At 36.0% G+C, this 14,549-nt stretch overlaps 1 protein-coding gene across 8 annotated transcripts in view; it reads right to left on the bottom strand.

The window, feature by feature from the left end:
* The window catches only part of NPAS3 (neuronal PAS domain protein 3), an 802,977-nt gene that overhangs the window by 559,760 nt on the left and 228,668 nt on the right, over positions 1-14,549 (bottom strand). The window contains exon 1 of one of the 8 annotated variants that reach the window (XM_016123623.2): positions 947-4,849. The exons of the other annotated variants lie outside the window; for them this stretch is intronic. Coding sequence (XP_015979109.2) covers positions 947-1,014 — 68 coding nt within the window. The 5' untranslated portion in view covers positions 1,015-4,849. Of the gene's footprint in view, positions 1-946; positions 4,850-14,549 lie in introns of those variants that run through there. 8 annotated transcript variants of the gene reach the window in all.

A 14,549-nucleotide genomic window follows, 5' to 3' on the forward strand; every position in this document is an offset into this window, starting at 1 on the left:
AGTCATTAGAATAGTAATACAGAAAGCCGAGAGGTCCTCACAATCCTTTTCAGCCAATGTTCACCTTGATTCAAATAACCCTTGAATGAACCACAGCAAGACCAAACTATTCACTGCTTGCTTTGGTGTCTGCCAAAAACCTCATGAATCAAAGTGTTTTGTTCTTCATTTTCCCCCAGAACTTTAAGCTATACAACTGGCAGTTCCATAATAATGGAAGAACTGCAGCTTTATCAAGTAATTTCTCTCCACCCAATAAATAGCACTTTACCTTGGAGCAACTTGTATATTTCACACCTTAAATTTCTATTTACCAAATCAGCTAATCACTTCACAATTGAACTCAGAACAAAAAAAAATTATCAATTAAAGTGGTTGAAACTCCTGCAAATTATCATTTAGGAATGAAGTAATTGCTTTCATCAGGGCAGAAAAGCCCGCCAGAACAGAAATGTCACTTTAGATTAGTGTTCTCACTCCTGAAGCTATGGATGACACAGCTGATATAAGACTAAATGCCAAGACCAATCAATTGCTTTTGTGGCTCTGCTCTGAGCTGCTGTAAAAGGGGCCATTTTCTAGGATCTACTCTTCATTATAGTAAATGCTATCTCCTTGGTAACATAATTCCATTTCTCATAAATTCTGTCTGAGAGCATTGTCCTAACAATGGATGTTTGTGGAAAAGAATGCTGTTGGTTTAATGCACAGAATTAAGTGTGAATAGCTGTCAAACTGCTATAGTTTACTAGTTCTTAAACATAAATTGAAGTCTTATACATTAAAAAAAAATTCGTGGGGAGCAATGAATGTCCTGAACAAGGGTAAAATACTATATTTGAAGGTTCTGTGCTACTGGTTTAGAATGTTCACTATTCTAGTGTTTATCTGTTCTGTACATTAAATCAGTCAGCTCACACCAGAGGTGGGTGAACACTTCACTTACTTTCTCAGCAGTGTAGTTTGCAAATGTGAAACCTCAGAAGCAAATATGGACTCATTAGGCAACTGCATGCGATTTGTCAATAGCCAGAATTGTGTTAAAAGAAAAAAAAAAGTGTTCTTTGAGCTGAGCCCTTCCTGGAAAGCATCCAGATCTTAATTTGTATTGTTCATCCCCCTGAAGTTACAAGAATCTGGGTTGCAGGCTCCAATTAAAAGGAAATTGAAGAAGCTAATATAGTGAGAAAGCAGCAATTCCCTGCACTGCTCTCTTCAGGTCTGAAGTTCAGAAACAGATTCAGGATCACGGGTCTTTGCCTGACATGAGATAAAGGCTTTCCCATCCCAGTGAGCACACATGTGTAACTTCCATTAACAGTAACAGGAGTCGTGAGCACACATTGAGAGGAATGTCTGCTGCTAAATATTTGAAAGGATTGGAGCGTCTATGCTGAAGGGAAAAATGAGAGGGAATGGTGGGCACCTGGAACAGCAGGACATTTCACTGACCATCCAAAGGGCGACTCCTGGAATTCCTACCACTCCAAGGAACTATAGTATTGCTTTTCATAATATCGGTAACAGGAAAGCACACATGTTGTTTCTGCTTTTTAAGATGATCCACCACCACCAAAGAACAGCATGGACCTAAACATAATAATTAATAATAATAATAATAATAATAATATAATAATAATAATGCTAAAAACTTCGAAGGCTTACTCTATTACAGCCAGGGTCTGTTTTAAATATTATCTCACTTAATTCATGATGGTCAATATCAGCTATGGGGGGAAAAAGAGTAACTACTACGAAAGGCAGATGATCTCTGCTGGATACATTTAAAACTAAAAATGGCATTGCCTTCAGCTCCTATTTTTTTGGTGATCTACTACATAGGTTTTGCACTTTCCCTTCCACTTTCCACGCCTATCCCTGGACTTTCGGTGCTAAAAGTAGGAAAGTCCTGGGAAAGAATGACAGCTGATCACTTTGGAAGTATTATTGTCCCTGTCTCACAAATAAGATCAAAGGATAGAAATAGAAAATAACTTGCAAAGCCAAAGACAGCTGGAGTTGGAATTCGAACCTGGGCAAGATGACTTGAATATGTCCTTCTTCTCACCACTGCATTACATTGCTCCTACAGGAAGAAAGTCCTCATGATATCCCTTTTCTCTATTATATTGATATGACAATTAAGACACTGATAAATTTTATTTGATTTATAATCACCCATATAAATTTCATAATAATTCTTATGAAAACATTAATTCCTTAATGAAATGTTCAATAAAACCCCTATTTTTCAGGCTTATAAACGCATTCCAATTTGAAGGAGATAGATTTGCTATTAATTGCTCTAAGTCCCAAACTAAATTGCTTTGGAATTCAAATTCAAATGACCTTTTCTAGAGGAAAAATTCATTTTTTCTTTTAATTTTCTTTAAGTGTGATTTCAAATACTTTTGAAAGCATAACTAAGTGAAAGGAAGCTTTTGAAAACTTTCAAGCCTGATAGGAGAAACTTGGAAAGGAGAAAGCATACTTTGACAACTTATAAGATTTTTAAGTATGAAAAATAAGTTATGGTTATGTGAACACTGCAAACAGCACATAGCACTTAATATCAATGAACACAGCATTATACTATAACTGCCTGCACTCCTCCATAAAATAGAATTAAGTAAAATGGTCATCCTTTCTTCAAACACTATAACTGGGGGTACAGATCCATCAGTCTTGTGAGACTATATGCTCTATCTCCCAACTATTTTTTTCATGTATTTTCACTTCTCCTTTCATCAGGACTCCAAAAACACAGTATATGGTTGCTAGGAGTGTAGACTGTTTCAATTCCTGGAGAACACACTTTGGCCAATAACTGTCCTAAAGTAATATTTGTTGTCTGTTTGATAAACTTCAGAAAAAAATTATGAAATATTCTCAAGATGTTGAATGAGAGTGTTAAAAGAAAACTTCAATGTCTTGGAAAACTTTTTGCAATATTGTAAGCTATAAAATGTAGTTTATAAATCATCATATATAGTGGGATCAAACAACTATATAGCAATATCTCTATATCTATATAGATATAGGGAAAAATATAGCCAAATCTGGATTAATTTCCCATAAACTAGAATATTAAGACTGGTTATTTTTACATGGTAGAAATTCCTTGTATGTGTCTGGGGGAGAGAGGTAGTTAATTAATTTCTGAAGTTTTGTCAACAAACATGTATTTTTTACTATAAAAATTATTATTTTTTAAGTAATTTCATAGAGTCTAAGTTGAGCCTCAGAAGCACCTTGATGATCCAAGGTAGTTTTCATTTAACAAATGGTTTTCCTTAGTGCTACCAAATGCCATCCTATCACTTCTTGTCACAGTATGGCCTGAAAAACAGTTGGAGAAAATGCTTGGCTTGGTCATTTCTCTAAAAGAGAGCTAGGAGTGGATAGCTAGGAGAGGGCTTCATCCTCCTCAAGTTATCCCTCACGGGTCTCCAACCAGATGATTGAGTCCATCAGCTATGCATCCAGGGCCCCTGTGTCCTTTATGGTCCCTGTAAACCCCAGATCAGTGCTTTGCCCAGAGTACAAGATACCACCTGCTTTGTTGGGGATGAAACATGCTCCCGTGCATCATTAACCTGTTGAAAACCTTACGGCAGCTGTAGATTCTAATTCAGGAGAAAACATAGACAAACACAAAATATTGCACCAAATGGGCTCCTGAAACATTCTCAGACCTTGGCTCAAGCGTAGATGAGCAAGCTGCCATGATTGATGATATCTCGAAATCTCTATTAAGCTTTAGAACACTAACCAAACTATTAATATCAGGATCATCCTTTGTTTTTCACTGACTGCGGTTCTTGCGACTTCTAATAGGTTCTGGCCCTCTGTGGTAAGGTGGCTCCATGGCATTAGACTATTTATGTGCAACAGCCAAGGTATTTGTATGTACCAGCGATTACCATATAAGATTTAATTTGGGGAGTCATGATACCTCACTGAGGTACTTTATAAAGTGGGACAACATAGGAAATGCTCATGTATTTTTACGCTTCCATCAGCCAGAAACCAATTTTTCCCTGCCACCATGGCTCAACATTCCTCTGAAAACCCTGATCAACACTTAGTCCTTTCATAAAAATCTGACCTTAAGGTACAAGTACATTATTCTAAGCCAAATCTAGTTACCTAACTGGATGATAATGATAGGTAACATGTCAATGTATAAAATAAAAGTTTAAAATATATAAAATAAACTAAGGATAAAGTAATTAGGTACATTTTATTTATGTCAAGAGTTTGCAAGCCGTCCATGGAAAAACAAACAGTTGTATCATGATATAAGTACATATGAAACTAAAAAGACCCAGTTATCTTTTAATGAAAGTAGCACTGAATTTCCTGATTTGGAACAAACAATTACCATAACTTTAATAGTAGCGTTAGTCCAAACTGTTGATAAAGAGGTCTCAGATGTAGTAGGAAAGCACATGGATCTGTAAGCTGATGTAAAAGCGATTGCTTAATTGAAATGGAGTAATGGAACCCAGCAATTTTCTCAAGTGGACCAATCACAAAGCCTTAGTATCTGAAACTATAAGGCACCAAATAGTTAGATAAAAAATACAAAATGTATATCATATAGTTTAGCACTTCTTCCCTGACCTGTTTGCTCGATTTGGTTCTTGACCAAAATGGATGTCCTGTTTTCTTTTACCGATCCACAGGCACTTAATAGGAGCCATTTTTCTTAAATCTACCTTCAGTCCTCTCTCTAAATTTCCTATGGGTTTGTTTGGGCTGAAATATTCACCTCAAAGGTTTGTCCCACAAGACTCTTTCCTACAAATCAACAAAAGAACACATAATCTTTAGTTTCACTTCTGAAAACTACAGGGTTTCACAACAGTGTACGAAGATAGGGTAGAGATCACTGAGTCATCAAGAGCAATAGGGCAACTTTGTCATGTTCTCATGTTCCCATAGTTGTGGACTTGAATCGTTCATTCTCATTCTTTCTCTCTCTCCCTCCTTCCCTCCCTCCCTCCCCTCCCTCCCCCCCCCCCACACACACACACTTCTGTTAGGGAATTGAATTATATATGTGGCTGCCTGGAGCATTGCTAGCATTAAGTCAAGTTTGGATTTTGCTAAATGTGTCAGCATTGTCCTTTAAATGTTTTGTTTTCTTCCACCTCATTTTTATTCTCTGATTTTTTTCTACACAATTTCTCTCTTAAAGTCATTCATTTGGTTTAGTCATATCACCTCATAAAATTCATATGTGCAAGAAGAATGGGTTATTCTAGTTTTATGAATAGTCTAGTGTAAATGAATTTAAGTTAAGGGTCACAAACTCAAATGGCAATAGGATCTAATACCATTATACAAGTGACTAAAGAAGACTGGGTGAAAGAGAACAATTCAAGTCTGATAATTGAGGGCAACTGAAAATCAGTGTTGACCAGGTAATAGGGAGTGGTGAGGACTACAACAAACTGAAGAGCACCTGACCAGACAAAAGGTGGGATTCATTGTTCAAGAAAAAATGGGTGTGGTTTTTCTCGGGAATGTGGACCCCAAATTGCCAGGTCTTCCTTTTTAAGAGAAGATAGAAGTCTAGATTTTTTTTAACATAAAATCTTCCAGTTTTTTTTTTTTTTTAAATATTGGCATCTATTTTAAAAATGAAACTCTTGGCAGGCTGCTGTGGATCTCATTTGGCCTGTGGCAGTTAGCAATCTGTGGTTTAATGCCACTAATAGCCTTTTCTGAGAGTTAAATTTAATTATGGGGTATGTAGGTGTGGATATGAAGATCTATAGTAGTCAGGTGACATTGAAAAAATGGAGAAGAGGCACATAATGGAGGAAAATGAGGAAAATTCAATTAAAGAAAAGCAACCATAATTATTAACAGTGATTTGCTCTGAGTGGTAGAATTTCTGCTTTTATTTGTTTTACAAATTTTCTATAAATAAAAGGGAAAATTAGATTAAATGACTACTCTATAAGATTAAACCTATTATTAAAAGTAGCTCAGAAAATTAAAAACACTCACATGCATATTTGTGCATAGATTCATTTACCATGTTTAAGCCACACAGTTTCAAGTATTTAATCAAAACTGAAAGTTCAATCAGTTCACCATGGTGGCATCATGTATAAAAAAACCCTTTAATTAAAAATTAAAATAGTCCTTTTCACAGAGTTATCAGAGGGTAGTCCCCTCAAAATTAGTGATTAAATTATATTAACAATTTCTTAAAAGTACAATATAAACAAGACTTTCTTGTTTTTAGTGTAATAATATGTTTAGACAATGCCTTACATACATAGTATGGCCTTAGTAAGTATTTGCTAACAGGTGATTATGGTGATGTTAATCTAAATGTCCTTAATAGTCATGATGAAAAACAGTGAACACACAACAGTAGTAGTGTTGTGTAAAATAAATTTACCCAGTAAATCAATCCCGGGCATGGAACTGAATAGTTTTTATAGTAAATAAAAGAAGGGAAAGGAAAATGAAAGAAACAGAGATACTTTCCCCTTCCCACCAAACCTTTATACTCGTAAACTCTGCCCTGTCAAAATATTTAAATTCTCAAAACACAGTCTTATTCCCTTTTCCAGACTCTGGAGGGGGTGCTATAGTGAGCACAAACTGAAGAAAACTGAATCAAGAAGGAGAAAAATAGTAAAGAGCCTGTCTAGCCTCTCTTTGCTAATTGTACATATTCAGAACACCAAATCACTATAAATCCTGCCTGCACATCAGAGACATCACAATAGGGATGGGAGAAATTTTTCTAAGAGGAAATCCTACATCCTCATATAATTGTTGTATCTATCTGCTAGATCTGTGTTTATGTGTAATCAGAAATACAAAAAAAAAGTGAAGAGATGCAGTATTCCAAAGAGGACATATAAGAGATCACAGAGAAAGGATTCAAGATGGCAGGGTACCTACCAATTAAGGGGAAATATTAAATCTCTACAAGTTTCAGAATGACTAAGACAGTCATATGGAGAGACCTGAAATTCAATAAAATTTTTAGAACCACTGTTTTCCTATAACTGAATTTCTTCCACTTCTGGTTATGGGATTTTTGTCTATTTATTTTTAAATAATCTTTATTATATATAATACATTATTTTATATACATGTAAGTGTTCTTCTCACTTTCTTCTGGCTATATGCTACTAATCTCTGGCAGTACCCTTTCCTTCTTGGATAGAGGCTGACAGCTCAGGTAGACGAGACAGCAATGATGTCTATGTGCAGAGTCTGCTGCTTTATAAATTGATCAGAATGGCACAATTCTAGTCAATTTCACTCACAGCAGGTAGAAGCAAGAGAAACATTCCTATATAAGAGTCAGTTACTCTTCTTCATGCAGGTTCCAGGATAGATTGTACAGTAAATCTCAACTGAAAAGGCAAACATACACACACACACACACACACACACACACACACACACACACATTGTTTCTCCCCTTCTCTCTCTCTCCCCCTCCCTACCTCCTTCTCTTTCTGCTGAAGTGCAACCCAGAACAGACAGGCTACAGTCGGTACACCTTCACCTCCTTGTATATGTGATACAGTAAAGAATGGTATATGCCCAACTGCAGGCCATAATATTATTGATAGACTCTGATGACATTATAAAATCTATAAGGGCAAAGAGCAAGTGATTTGCCCTTGTCACTAGAAATCCAATACAAAATTACAGCTTTCATTTAGAAGTCTTTTTGAAGGTTATTTTTTTAATTAGTCATGATGCATAGTTATTAATACCTATATTTGGAACATGATGAAAAGGGAGGAAAACAACATCAAGCCAATGTCTACAGAGACAATAACCCTCAATTTTTTAACTAGACAAGGACAACTCCAGATTTTACAAAGTTCGGTACAGACTGAGATATATGGCAAGCAGAAAATGAGAGTGTATTAGACTCATTATAAAGGTTTCTATAAGCATTCATTACATGCTACTATGTGCTAAATAAATTTAGATCTTAACACACGAAATCAAGTTTAGGTCTTTTATATTGTTCATACACATGGGCTTGCATAAAGTCCTGAACAATCTGTACAAGAAAAGCAGGAACAGGGAAAATATTGCCTCATTACTCTATGTCAATATGCTCAGCTTTCACATGAGCTCAATAGGTTTAGTGTATCCTCTTCGGAAGAACATAAATTTGGGTGAGGGGCTTATATTCCCTGAAGATTCACCCATCTATGCGCTTTCAATGCTTCAATTTAACAGATCCTTTTGTGGGGTGGAGGTTATATGGAAACATGTCAAAGCCAAGCAAATTTGAGAGAAAGAAGAGAGGAAGAGAGGGAGGGAGGGAAGGAGAGAGGAGAGAGGAGAGAGATTAATTTCCTGTTGAAAATTAAAGAGTTTCCTTCCTATCTGTGCTCAGAATACTTGTATTCCTAGGCAGGAGGAGGCTAATTGAGCCCTCAAAGACAGGTCCACCTTAGTACTTCACGCTATGAGTGGGAGGTCTTGGATAGAACCCATGTGTGTGTAAAGGAATTTGTAAGGCCTAAAGCAGTTGACAGATCATCTGGAAAATAAGTAGAATTAATAGGGTAAGTACTGGTAGGTCCACATAAGGAAGCTATTCAAAACATGGAAAATATGACTGAGAAAATCAGTTATTCAGTGCAGTCAAATACCAATCAATAAGTTGTGAGACCCAAGCATTGGGCCAGGCTCTGCCACTAATAACTGTATGATTTCATATAATACATTTAATTTCTCTGGCTATATGTTTTCTCACTTGAAAAACAAAGGTATTGTTTTCTAGACCATCTTTCCCCTCAAAGATCCTATTTTCACTTTTTTTTTTTTTTTTTTTTTTGTCACATAACAATAGTGAACTACTAGGGAAAATGTCTGGTGTATGTTAATGTTATTACCTATTTTACCTACAGATCTAAAGTGACGTGTCCTCCCCCAACTCTCACTGTTTAGCCTGTTAGTATCAAATACTATCAAAGTCTTTACTAAATATGAGACCTGACTCATGTAGAATTCAGTGAGGTTGCATAGTTATAAAACTCATGAATGACACAAGAAAACTGGCTAAACTAAAATTTCTGATAATAAAAATAAAATATTATCACCTCCACTTTTCCAAATGAAATTCTGGGCCTTTTCCAGGACTGACAAAGCAGAATGCAGAACAAGTTAACCCTGAGTTACAGTTAATAATGAGTATCAGCTGTGTAAGCTGAAAGATGAATACAGTTTATTTAGAGTTGTAGCTCTGTTTTAAACATGAATTAAAACTTTTTGCACTGGTGGATGGGAGAGTGTCAAGTGATAGGAAAACTTGCATGTTTAATGTCTGCATTTTTACCTTCTACATATAGCATAATGCCCTGGAACATTCCTACAGAATGTCAACCATCTGGATCAAGAAGTCAACAAACATGTTAGTTGCTGTCTAGCAGCAGGCTAATTCCAAATTAATCAATAATCTATATCTGGTGAGCACTGGCATTTTTGGCACTGTGCAGACACAGATGCAATACTCCTATCTGTCACCAGGGTTAGTAACATTTATACGCTTTTTTAATCTGTTTGCATAGCTGACTCTATAGTTCTTCCAAAATACAGGTTCAGATCCCATGCAGTGGCCTGTTCTGCAGTTGACCTGAAAGCAATCACTATCTCACTTATAACGCCTATTAAGTCATTGGAAATATCACTAGCTCAAGAAGTGATATAACTACCAACATTCCACCAAGTGACTCATGCCTTTTTGACTTACTCAGAGACATGTGACCTTCGGAATTATAACAAACTGTGTTACTCTTTAATTGACACATGAATCAAATTTGCTATTAATACTTACTAGACCAACAAACAAAAAAGTGGGTCCCAATGTGTAATGTCTGAAATTACTTTAAATATTAAGAAAAAACGGCAAGCCCTATGAACCACATGTTAAATGAAAATGATATCTCTTTTCACGTTGAAACATGTGGAGAATATTTAACAGTATAAACAATGTTTACATTAATTTCACTTGGACTTTTGCAGGCTGAAGTAGCTTACAGTCTCGATTCGTTAGTGAATAACATTTAGCTTAAAGTTCTGGAAAGCCCCAAACTTCAAATATTAAGTTTGGGGTGAATGAAGGTGGAAGCTTAAATGAGAGAGACTAAAGGAGAAAGAGAAGCACCTTTACAAAAAGCTATTATACCCGATAGGCCCCATGCAAGACAGTTGAAATGCGAGCTTCAGTATTCAAAATAGAAAGGATACAATCATATGTCTGGTTAACTTACAGGAAATAGTTCCAGAGACAATTTTACACTAACTACAGTGATTTGGGCAATTTTTAAAAATAATACCAGCCAATTTCTCTCCATTATACTCTGCTGGCAGAAAATAAAACATTTTTCTTTGAAATGATTGCCTTTGGTTTTGTTAAATCATGCATTCTGTCAACATGTGGTCACCATTTTTACATGATCTTTCTGCTTCCCTAGAAAAGAATGAATTCACAGTCTGAACCCTGATATAAATATGTAATCTTGCAACTGTTAAGGCTTCTTCTATTACTGCAAAATGAAGAGATGAGAAATCGATGTGGTATCAAAAGAAATGAAACAAAAAAAATGACCAGATAAGTATAAAACCGCGATTCTTGTATCTACTTCATAGCCAAATGAAGAAAATGCTTGTGTTGATCATTTTTTCTTCCTGTAACACAAAAGGAATGTGTGATGTTCATGATTTGAAAACACTAATTAGACTGAAAGAAGATTTTATGAATTTGACCTCAAAGGCAAGGGAAATAAAAGCAACAATAAATGAATGGGACTTCATCAAATTAAAAAGCTTCTGCACAGCAAAAGAAACCACCAACAAAGTAAAGAGACAACCATCCAAATGGGAAAATATATTTGCAAGCAATGCCTATGATAAGGGCCTAACACCCAAAATATACAAAGAACTCATACAACAAGTGATCCAATTAAAAAATGTCCAGAGGACCTGAACAGACACTTTTCCCAAGATGACATACAAATGGCCAACTAACATACGAAAAGATGCTCAATACCACTAGCTATTAGGGAAATGCAAATCAAAACCACAATGAGATACCATCTCACACCTGTTAGAATAGCTATTATCAACAGGACAAGTAATAACAAATGTTGGAGAGGATGCTGAGAAAAAGGAACCCTCATACACTGCTGGTGGGACTTCATATTGGTACAGCCACTATGGAAAACAATATGGAGATTCCTCAAAAACTAAGAATTGATCTACCATATGATCCAGCAATCTCTCTCTTGGGTATTTATCCCCAAAGACTTGAAAACTCATATCCAAAAATATTTGCACATTTATGTTCATAGCAGCATTATTCACAGTGGTCAGTACATGGAAGCAACTGAAGTGTCCTACAACAGATGATTGGATAAAGAAGCTGTGGTGTGTGTGTGTGTGTGTGTGTGTGTGTGTACACATACACACACACACAACGGAATAGTACTCAGCCATAAGAAGAGATGAAATACTGCCATTTGCAAAAACATGGATGGACCTCGAGATAATCCTGCTAAGTGAAATAAGCCAGACAGAAAAAGGGGAAAACCATATGATATCACTTATATGTAAGCTATAAACCTAAAAGCAGAAACTTGTTTGTGGTTACCAATAGACTAGTGGTTACCAGAAGGTAGGGGGAAAGAGGAGGAGGGAAATAGATGGGGTAAAAGGAGTCAAATATGTGGTGACAAAGAAATCTAACTATGGACGGTGAACACACAATGCAGTGTGTATGTGTGTGTGTCTGTGCGTGCGTGCGTGTGCACGTCATATCGTTGAATCATACACCTGAAATTTACTGGATTTCATTAACTGATGTCATAATAAAAATAAAAATAAAAAAATAAAAACAATAATACTTGAAAACAAATTTGAAAATCCTATTTATGTCAATAGATATGTTCTAACAACTTTGTTGCTAGCAAAAGGTTAGAGGAGCAGAGGTTTAATAAAATCTTAAAAAAAAGACATTATCTTGTCATTAAAGACCTTTTGGGTACAAATGTAAAATGCCCGGGCTGTAATTGCTTCCACTATGTCATACACCAGGATGAAGATCCTTATCTCCAGCCTCCAGCCTGTAGATTTTTAAAGCTAAATTCTTTTGCAAAAGGGTACATATTAGTTTTGGCGCTGCTCCTCTGGGCCTCTGTTTAGTGATACGGTGGGGTGGGTGTGCCTCCTTTCTATGAGCACCACAATGTTGCATATTCTAGTAGCTGAGATTTCCCAGAGTGGGTACTCAGAAAGCATCCTTCACAATGTTGGTTTTACTTTACACAATAGCTTGAGCATATATTGCATGTCAAACTAATTTATAGTAAAAAAAAAAAAAAGTTAATCCTGAGTAAAACACCTGAGATACTTCAAATGGGTAAAGAAAGAAATTCCAGATAAATCTTGACTTGGATAAGTGCCAAAACAAAGTGAGGACTTTTATATACGAAAGAGATGGCAAAGAAAACTCTAAAAACTCTAACACCTAGAAAGTACTAGCAATTTGACTGAACCTAAAATATGTGTTTAAAGGGTATAGATATCGGAGACAGTCATTTGTTTCCTTCTCTCTGTACAGTTAACATGTAAAGTAACTTAAAATATAAATCGCAGAGGATATTACTTAAAAGGAAGTTCTTCTACTGAGTACAAATTGGGCAAACGTTTAGATAAGAGTTCATTTGAGGTGACTCTGCTTGTAATAGAATTGTCTGAGTCTCAACAGTACAATCACCATGTAAGAGGGGAGAGAAATTAATTCTACTTCTCTGTCAAGGTAAAATCTCAAGTTACCAGAACCCACTTAGAACTTTCAACTAGTTTGTGTACTCTTAACTTCAGGGGGAGGGACAAGGAAATCACCAAAACCAGCAAACTGTAACAATTCTTTTTTCTTTTTCCATCAACTTTAACCTCTCAGATGTTTTTTAAAGTAAATACATATTCACTCCCATTTCCTGTGCTGTCCATGTCCCCATTCTATAGTGATTGACTTTGTTTGGAAAAAAATGTGACCTGAATTTTGACAAAAGTCTGAATAATCAAGTAAGGATCCCAATGTTCATCAGGGTCCATATTCACCAAAGGATGGAGAAGCACCGGTTTCTAGAAAGAAGTGTGAATGGAGACGGCACCAGAGAGTCAGAACCTTAGGCTGTGCCTTCTACTCCCTAGGCCCATTTTTCTCACTTGCAAGATGAAGAAGGGCATACAGTAAAGGTGTCTAAGGCCCCTTATCAGTTCAAAAATTATTTTCCTTCCAAGAATTTCACCAAAGGGGTTAAAACAAAAATAGTATTTTGCCTGCCTCAGAAATATCTAAAAGATAACTAGGTAGAATGTCATATTTTCTAATCACACCTAATAACAATGCCTATCATAGCAATGCAGTCATCACCACTCCATGAAAAGAGCCTCCAAAGGGCTGACTGCTCTTCATCTGACACATACTATCAAGATCCACCCGCCAGCATCTACTCTGAAGTGTCAGTACCTGAGCTATCCCACCCATCAAATATTTGAATTCATACCACATCTAAAGGCTATCTAATCCAGTTCCAGAGAATGTTTCCTAATCATTACACTAACTACGTGATCTTTTTAGAAAAACATTTCCAAAACTTGAAGGAATATAGTCCATTCCTTCTATTTCCCAGTGGCCAATTAAAAATGAATTTAATAAAAATAACTAACAATTGAGCACTTATCATGTTCTTAGTGCTATACTAATTAACTGCTTCTCACTAAAATTTAAATAATTGTATGATTATATATTTACAAGTGACTGCAGAGAGGTTTACAGTTGTCACATTATTCGCCTAAAGTCTTACAGATCCAAGGTTCTATCTCAAATTGATTTGTCTACAAAGTGCTCATGTTCGACCCCCGTATCAACGCCTGGCAGATGAGCTGACTGGGAAGATAGGATAGGTAGGCTATAACCACTGAAGGTATAGGAAGGGTATTTTTAAATTGTAGTAGTTACTATTTAAGAAAAAACAAAAACAAAAACAAAAATCCATCAGCAAATTTAAATGACTTTTAAAGATCTCAGGATTTGATTCTGGGACCTCGGATTGTGGTAGTAAATTTGAGGTCTTATTTTTAAAATTTATGAGTTTGGTTTACATAAATTTGGAAATGAAATAACATGGTTGCTTTGTGTGGCCATCTGCCACTCTCATAAGCAGCTCTAGCTACAAAAATTGAGAATACTGGTAGTTTTGCTGTGGAGTTAATTGAAGCCTTCCTAAGAATAATTTTAATTCAGTGTTATAGAGCCAAATTCTGCTTTATGATCCGCATTTCACATAGTATTTCTGAAAACTAGAGCAAGCCAAGGGTCTGATTGGCATTTTGAAATCTTTCAGATTAAAACATGATCCAGCTATTTTCTGCTATCCATCTAGTGTTGATCTGAAGACCCATATAAGTGAAAGTGGTTTTCCAAGTACAGTGTAGGTATGACCTATGACTCCAAATAGAGGACTGACCCATAA

This window comes from Rousettus aegyptiacus, unplaced genomic scaffold, assembly GCF_014176215.1.
Source record: "Rousettus aegyptiacus isolate mRouAeg1 unplaced genomic scaffold, mRouAeg1.p scaffold_m13_p_3, whole genome shotgun sequence".
NCBI classification, from domain to species: Eukaryota; Metazoa; Chordata; class Mammalia; order Chiroptera; family Pteropodidae; genus Rousettus; species Rousettus aegyptiacus.